Here is an 8,128-nt window from a genome sequence, read left to right as displayed (position 1 = left end):
GTACCACATCAGTAACCTGATGAACAACTGTTATTAGTAGTAGTGATATTTCTGCATGGCAAATAATTGACTTGTAGATGTAGTAGTGTAATAGAAAAACAACAGACCCAACTGTCATGACATGCATACTGCTTCGTCTGAGTAATTGACTAATTCATTGAAAGGGGCGTGTTCAAAATAATAGCAGTGTGGAGTGTAATTAGAGAATTCATTCATTCTGTAAAAAAAACATTGTCATTAATTATCCTTTATTAAGGAAGAAGGGAAGCAAATGTTTCACACATTGTTATATTTCCTTCTGAATTGCTAAGTAAAATGGGCCGTTCCAAACATTGTTTGGAACGGGATTAAATCTTGAAAAATGTCTTCAGTTTATACAGTTTGAAGAGACTTTGAAGAGAATAATGTCGACACTGCCATTTTTTTGAACAGATGAATATTCCTTTTCTTTGCTTCCTGTAAAAGAATAACAAAGACTTGATCAAATTTGCTAATGCTTTGATTTGGAATTGAATGTGTAATGTTTCTACTATAGTTGAAATATTGAACTAAAAGCTATTAAGAAATACCTGCACTTTATTCTTTTTTTTTAACGCACTGCTATTCATTTGAATACAACTGTGCTTCCCATCAAGCTTGACTGCTCAGTAATTCCATATACCATCTGAAGTACAAAGAACACGTTTGCTTATACTCAAATTTGAGAATTTATTGTCAGGGTACCCAAAAGGTTACATATGTAAAGATATATTATATATATCTTTTTCAGATTTCTGTTGCAGTCATAATAAAAATCTAGAAACAGCATAGGTACAGGAGAAGAATATTTTGTTTCGAAAGGCACTCAAAGCAGTTTTAACATTTTGATCAGAGAAAAATTGTCCTGAGCACATTGACAGGAAATGAATGTAATTACGTAAAATGTAATTAGCATATAAATACATTTCAACCAAAAAGCTTTGCAAGAGCCAGCGTTAGTTTAGTTAACAATAGAACTGCAAACAGGAAGAATACATAGCACAAAATACATGAAGGGACACATGGAGGGAATGTCTAGAACCACTGCATTACTCCATAATCCCTCATCATGTTTCCCCCCCCCCCCCCCAGTCCTTAAAACTTCTCGATCCGAACCCATTGCCATGGAGCAATGCCCGTCGGTGTGTTTTCATTCCGTTTCTCCTTCTGCTGCTCCTTCTCCTCCTCTGTACCCTAGCTGGGAGGTGACCAGGGTGTGGTACACACCCTCCTTGGCCAGCAGCTGTTGGTGTGTGCCCTGCTCGGCCACCACGCCATTCTGTATCACGGCGATGCGGTCTGCGTTCTGGATGGTGGACAGTCGGTGGGCCACCACAATGCAGGTTCTGCCCTCTCTGGCCTTGTCCAGGGCTTCCTGTACGATCTGTTAGAGCAGAGGGACAGAGGGGAAAGTTTCTGAGGGTGGAACAACAATGGATCCAGTCAAGAGGGCTTTGTTCAACTGCGTTTGAGCCACAAGCTTACAATTTAATTCAGCGGAGGTGTTAAACGAAAATTCCAAGCACTTACACTTACATCGTTAGTAAACGTAGAAGCGATATGCAATTAATTCCAGTGTTTATCAGGTGATATGTCTTGCGTAATATAATTTTGCTTCATCGCAATTCACAAATTTTCACTTGCAATCCTGTCAGGCTTCTTCTCGATCTGCTCCAGTGTGTTATTTTCCTACGTTACCTAAAACTACTTTCACTGCCTCCCCTTTCATGAGAAGGGCCATGATATAAAGACAGCATTGACAAACCCATGTTTAAAGCAAATGTAGAAAATTTTAAAATGTGAAACTAGCTCAAATGTCCTCTGGGTTAATAGACTTTTTACAATTTGTAGAAATAACAATGCAAACAGTCTGATTGGCACCTTTTCGCTTTCTGTATCCAGAGCAGATGTGGCCTCGTCCAGGAGGAGAAGCTTCGGGTTTCGGAGTAAGGCCCGGGCGATAGCTACCCGCTGTTTCTGACCGCCTGAGAGCTGGGTGCCCTTATCTCCAGCCTGAGTGTTGTATTTCTTCAGACAGAAAAAGGGAACACCGTCACAATTATCTCTGTCCCACAGCAAAAGAAGTCAAAATGCAGTCCACTGTAGTTGAACATACATTAAGCTAATAGCTAGCACAGTGTCAGACAAACCAGTCACAACAACCAGCATTTGCCCAAGAGAGCCTGCCCTGCAGTGTGAACTTATATTATGTGAAATATAATGTATAATCTGTATCTATGTATAATTTTCCAAAAACAAATAAGTTTACCATTTTATTTCTTGAAAGTGGGTCAACAGTACAGTGGGAGCAATAATTATTTGATCCCTTGCTGATTTTGTAGGTTTGCCCACTTACAAAGAATGGAACTGTGTAGAATTTTAATCATAGGTACATTTTAACATTGAGAGACAGAATATCACAAAATAATCCACAATAACAACATCATATAAATTTTATAAATGTAATATCACATTTTCACATGAAATAAGTATTTGATCCATAGAACAATAGGACTTAATACTTGGTGGAGAAACCTTTGTTGGCAAGCACAGAGGTCAGACGTTTGTTGTAGTTTTTCACCAGGTTTGCACAGATCTTGGGAGGGATTTTGGTCCACTCCTCTTTGCAGATCCTCTCCAAATCCTTAAGGTTCCGAGGCTGTAGCTTGGCAACTCGAAGCTTCAGCTCCCTCCACAGATTTTTGATGGGATTTAGGTCTGGAGACTGGCTAGGCCACTCCAGGACCTTAATATGCTTCTTTTTGAGCCACTCCTTTGTTGCCTTGGCCGTATGTTTTGGGTCATTGTCATGTTGGAAGACCCATCCATGACCCATTTTCAGTGCTCTCACTGAGGGAAGGAGGTTGTCACCCAATATTTCCTGGTACATGGCCCTATTCATCCTCCCCTCGATACGGTGAAGTCGTCCTGTCCCCTTAGCTCAGAAACACCCCCAAAGCATAAGGTTTCCACCTCCATGCTTCACAGTGGGGATGGTGTTCTTGGGGTTTTACTCAGCATTTCTCTTCCTCCAAACACGGCGAGTCGAGTTGATGCCAAATAGCTCTATTTTGATCTCATCTGACCACATCACCTTCTCCCAAGCCTCCTCTGGATCATCCAGGTGTTCTTTGGCAAACTCCAGACGGGCCTGTACATGTGCCTTCTTCAGCAGAGGAACCTTGTGCGCGCAGCAGGATTTTAATCCTTCACGGTGTAGTGTGTTACTGATGGTTCTCTTCGTGACTGTGGTCCCAACTGCCTTCTGGTCATTAACAAGCTCCTCCTCTGTAGTACTGGGCTGATCCCTGACCTTTCACATGATCATTGATATCCCACAAGGTGAGATCTTGCGTGGAGCCCCAGACCAAGGGAGATTGGCGGTGACTTTGTGTTTCTTCCATTTTCTAATAATTGCTCCAACAGTTATTAACTTCTCACTAGGCTGCTTGCTTATTTTCTTGTAGCCCATCCCAGCCTTGTGCAGGTCTACAATTTTGTCCCTGATGTCCTTAGACAGCTCCTTTTTCTTGGCCATGGTGGAAACGTTGGAATCTGATTGATTGTGTGGACAGGTGTCTTTTATACAGCTACATAACGATGTAACGAGTTGACACAAGTTTTTTTGGGTAATTAGATTAGGGGTGCTTCTTAATGGAAAACTAACTGGTCTGTGGGAGCCAGAATTATTGCTGATTGGTAGGGGATCAAATACTTATTTCATGCAAAAATGTGATAATCAATTTATAAAATTTATATGATGTTGTTATTGTGGATTATTTTGTGATATTCTGTCTCAATGTTAAAATGTACCTATGATTAAAATTCTACACAGTTCCATTCTTTGTAAGTGGGCAAACCTACAAAATCAGCAAGGGATCAAATAATTATTGCTCCCACTGTATATCACTATCAGCAATCATATTTATGTCATCTTTTTAAAAGTGCTTTTTCCTCGTTTTCTCCACAACTTGGAATTGCCATCACGCATGCTTGTGAAGCAATGCTCATTGCAACTTCCGTCGACCAAACGACCATGCACTCTCCACTGCAGTTTTTAAGTGGGGCTCTCAGTCATGAGTTGAAGAAAGACTGAAGAACTGAAGTGTTGGTCACTAATGCACATCCCTGCCAACTAAAACTGTCTGTAGCCCTGCATGGTTGCTGGCCATTCGGTACCACACCATGGGGTCTATCCATTGTGCCAATGCTGTTGTCACTCAGGCAAGGACTGCTTACCTGCGGCAGACTTTCTATGAAGGAATGGATGTTGGCAGCTTTGGCCACCTCTATGATTTCCTCCTGACTGACGACTCTGCTGTTGTCGCCATAGGCGATGTTCTCTGCCAGGCTGCAGTCAAACAGCACAGGCTCCTGGGAGACAATTCCCATCTGTGCTCGGAGCCAGTGGATGTTCAGCTGTTTGGAGCTGTGTTGGCCCAGCATCTGTGACACAGGGGACATCCAAGTGACAAGATTACATATTTTTGCTGACTATTTGTGTATGGAATCTATACGCCTAACATTCGGCAACGTTCGGCAACATATTCTCACTTTCAAACTGTTAGCTAATATTTGTAATGAACGGAAAAAAAGGTAGTGCGTGGCAAACAAAAATGGCTGCTGATTGGGAAAACGCAGAGAATAAAGGTTATTGCCAATTATTTGGCTGTTATAATACACTTTAATCAATGTAATATTTGTTCTTACCTTAACAATGAATGACAGGTAAGCAACAAATCAGCTAGCTGGCATTATTTGACCAAAGTCGCATCCATTTGTATTAAAAAGGCGTTGGTTGCGAAGTAATTAAAAATTATTAATGTGCTCTTGCTGCAAACATAGCTTGTCGCAAACGTTTGCGGTCTTGAAAGCACATCTGAAAGTGCGTACATTTACAAACTAGATTTTGTAGGTTTTTACACATGAAAATGGGCTTTTACACATTGGTGCCTGTGGCCTTTTTTATATAGGAGTGTGTAGGTCCATATAATACTATGTCCTTTGTGGGAACTGTGAATACATGTACTGTTTGTGTTTAACTGGACACTGAAGGGTTAACTGTTGTTAAGATGATTCATTGTAATATAGTATTTGTGAACTGTGAACTGAATTTCCTTATTTGTTTACAATAGAAGCTGTATGGCAGATTCATCAAACAGATTCATCAAACAGATCCGTCACACGCAACATAATTAATCTTTCTCCAGTGTGAGTACCTATTATATGAATCATTTATGGACCTTGAAGAGTGTGATAAAACTACAGTGATATCTTCTTACATAACACGTCCTTCTTACATAAACGGCCTTGATGGCACCAGACCTGTGCCAGCATTTTCTTCAGTAACATCATAACTTCATACTCTATGTTTGTATTGCATGTTACACAATATGGATGTAATACTGGGCAAATACATAATTTCCAATGAAATTATATTCTGCTGTACAATACTGTACATCTCTACTATTGCATTGATTTACTTAAAACATGGAGTGAATTATCATTTTAATACTAAAGCAAAAATACTTCAACACCATTCAGACATAATATTTAACCGATCTGGAATCAGCTGCATAGTAAACCGCCAAAACCTCACTGAAAACACTAACCCAGAGGCTCTGCGAGCATATGTATAAGCAAGTGGTCCGATTTGTTTATTCTCTTTATTCTCTACTACTGCACCCCAACTGCACACACTCTCGGAAATAAAGGTACAGTGGAAGTACATTATTGGTCTTTAAGTAACACATTTCTCGAATGTACCCTGAAGGTACAATAGTGTTCTATGGGCACAAATAAGTAACTTATTTGTAAGATACAAATGAATATGGGGTACAATTGTATGCATCTATAGGGTACCGCCCCAGTGACAAAAGGTACCTTTTATTCAGAGAGTGCAGCTGGTTTAGCGCAGCTAAACCAGCCCACCCTTTGAGAACCACCACGCTGAACCCAAAGGCCCAGGGATTTCTGGGTTTGGGCTGATGCTCACCACAGTGCCGTCAAATGGGTCGTAGAATCGCTCCAGCAGCTGGACAAGGGTGCTCTTCCCGCAGCCGCTGCTGCCCACGAGCGCCAACGTCTGGCCCTTCTTTACCCGCATGCTGAGGCCCTGCAGGACCTTCACGTCTGGCCGGGACGGGTACTGGAACTGAACGTTCTGGAACTTTACGTTTCCGTCGAACTGGTCCTGGAACGGCAGAGATAGGCGGCAGTCAGCAGCACGACCAAAGCCATGAAAATGGCATGTCAGCAGTCGAGCATTGGCTCTCTTAGGCTTGTTCCACTGCAGTCTGACTGAGACGGCCAGACACACATTCTATGGACACGTTCTGTGAGAGTACCTGGTCACTAGATGTCACTAAATAACTTGTATAAGGCAGGGGCAAGCCACTGAATCTGCTGCAAATGTGTACCTGGCTATCTTACAACTCATCAGAACATGCCAAAAACTTTACATTCTGCTATAATTACTGCCACATATGAAAGGGAGTTACATCCCTACTGGCTCAGTGCTTGATTTTGTCTGAAAATGCCTCACTGAAAAAAGTACATTTCTAATTGGAGTCCTCTCCATGCTAGAGGAAAACAATCAAAGGGTGTGTACATCACGTGATTATTTTATAGTATGTATACAGTGAAATAATAACATGACACGCATAGCCTTTCAACCCTCACAAGGATCATAACAGAACAGAACATTATGCACTGGTGTACGGCTTGTCCAAAGTTTCACTCATTTTTTCAAGTTCAAATTCTGTGCTTATTTGTTTTACCTCAGAAATGTTCTTTGTTAGCTTCAATATTTCTCAAACACTTTACGTAAGATTTATTTTATTTTATTTTCTTTACAACCTTTAGAGAGCGGACACAGACTTACCGGCTTTTCTCCCTCATTTGAATCATTGTCGATGGCAGGAACTCGATTGATCAGCATGAACAAGTGTGCAGCAGAGACTTTGGCTTTGGAATAGTTTGGAGTGAAAGAGTTGGCCTCTCCGAGAGCCATAGCTCCGTACAGCACAGCAGAAATAACCCTACAGGTGATTAATAATAGTAATAATCATCAGCATCATCATCATCATCATAATAATGCATTTTTCTTTGGTCACCTTTCATTTAATAAAATGGGATATAACTTATATATTGAAGTATGTGGTGTTGTACAGTGGCTTCTCAAAGTATTCAGACCCCTTCACTTTTTGCACTTTGTGTTGTAGATTACATTTGAACATTTTTCCCCATCACTCTACACTCAACAATTAAATGTTTCAGACATTTTTGGTAATCTATTAAAAAATCTAAAAATGAAATCTCTTATATAAATAAGTATTTAGACCCTTAATTCAGTAATTACAGTCTGCCACAGGTGTACTCTAATAACTAAAGCAAACAGGATACACCTGACTACAGTTTGGAGTGCCACAGCAAAGTGTCTGAATATCTTTTATGTTATTTCTAAAAACATTAATCTACAACATCTGAACACTGTCCATACCAACCATATTTTTCTTGCCCTTCCCACCACCAGCTGCTTTATAACTACACTATGGTGATCTGAAACAATAAATCATGACAATGCATTTCTCCTCCTTTATCTTATCAACTTTAGCTAAGTTTTAACAAGCTTTATTTGCTGAACACAACAGTACTTACAACTATAATATCTTTTCAAGACTGGATCACTTTCAAAATAATGTTCAAGGAGAGGCCATTCTTCAAGGGAAAGATTTAACACCACTTGGCTGGGGGCGTGAATACTTGATAACATTTACAGTGCTTCAGTGAGCTTTCACCTACAGTACTTCACCACATAAGTCACCTGTCATTTTTATTTCTCCATGTCGCCCCATGAAGGAAACGGTCGTCATGGCTGTTTAATTTGCTCTGACAGAGGGGGCAGGCCGTACGCCTCCCAAGGTAGCAATAATTAACCGTTGCCATGGCAAGTACAGAACCTTTGCACACTCATTTCTATCAACTAAGCTTACAGTAGAAACTGTCACGAACTGCAGACAAAGAAGCTGTCCATGACAACAAAAGGTTACTATAAGCTAAATTGTATGTTCACACTGTACGATAATAGACATTACAAACATTTTGACCT

The 8,128-nt window shown here is 40.5% G+C and overlaps 1 protein-coding gene across 2 annotated transcripts in view; it reads right to left on the bottom strand.

Moving 5' to 3' along the window:
• Nucleotides 1-1,087: 1,087 nt before the first annotated feature.
• The window catches only part of abcb4 (ATP-binding cassette, sub-family B (MDR/TAP), member 4), a 28,369-nt gene continuing 21,328 nt past the window's right edge, over nucleotides 1,088-8,128 (bottom strand). For both annotated transcript variants that reach the window (XM_061232190.1, XM_061232184.1), the window contains exons 24-28: nucleotides 6,902-7,058; nucleotides 6,014-6,211; nucleotides 4,258-4,464; nucleotides 1,900-2,046; nucleotides 1,088-1,402 (exon numbers count right to left, since the gene is read on the bottom strand). In XM_061232190.1, the coding sequence (XP_061088174.1) occupies nucleotides 1,169-1,402; nucleotides 1,900-2,046; nucleotides 4,258-4,464; nucleotides 6,014-6,211; nucleotides 6,902-7,058 (943 nt within the window). In that variant the 3' untranslated portion in view covers nucleotides 1,088-1,168. The remainder of the gene's footprint in view (nucleotides 1,403-1,899; nucleotides 2,047-4,257; nucleotides 4,465-6,013; nucleotides 6,212-6,901; nucleotides 7,059-8,128) is intronic.

This window comes from Conger conger, chromosome 1 (genome assembly GCF_963514075.1).
Source record: "Conger conger chromosome 1, fConCon1.1, whole genome shotgun sequence".
In the NCBI taxonomy this organism is placed as follows: Eukaryota; Metazoa; Chordata; class Actinopteri; order Anguilliformes; family Congridae; genus Conger; species Conger conger.
Note: the sequence above shows the minus strand (reverse complement) of the source record. Positions and strands in the feature narration are given on the sequence as shown.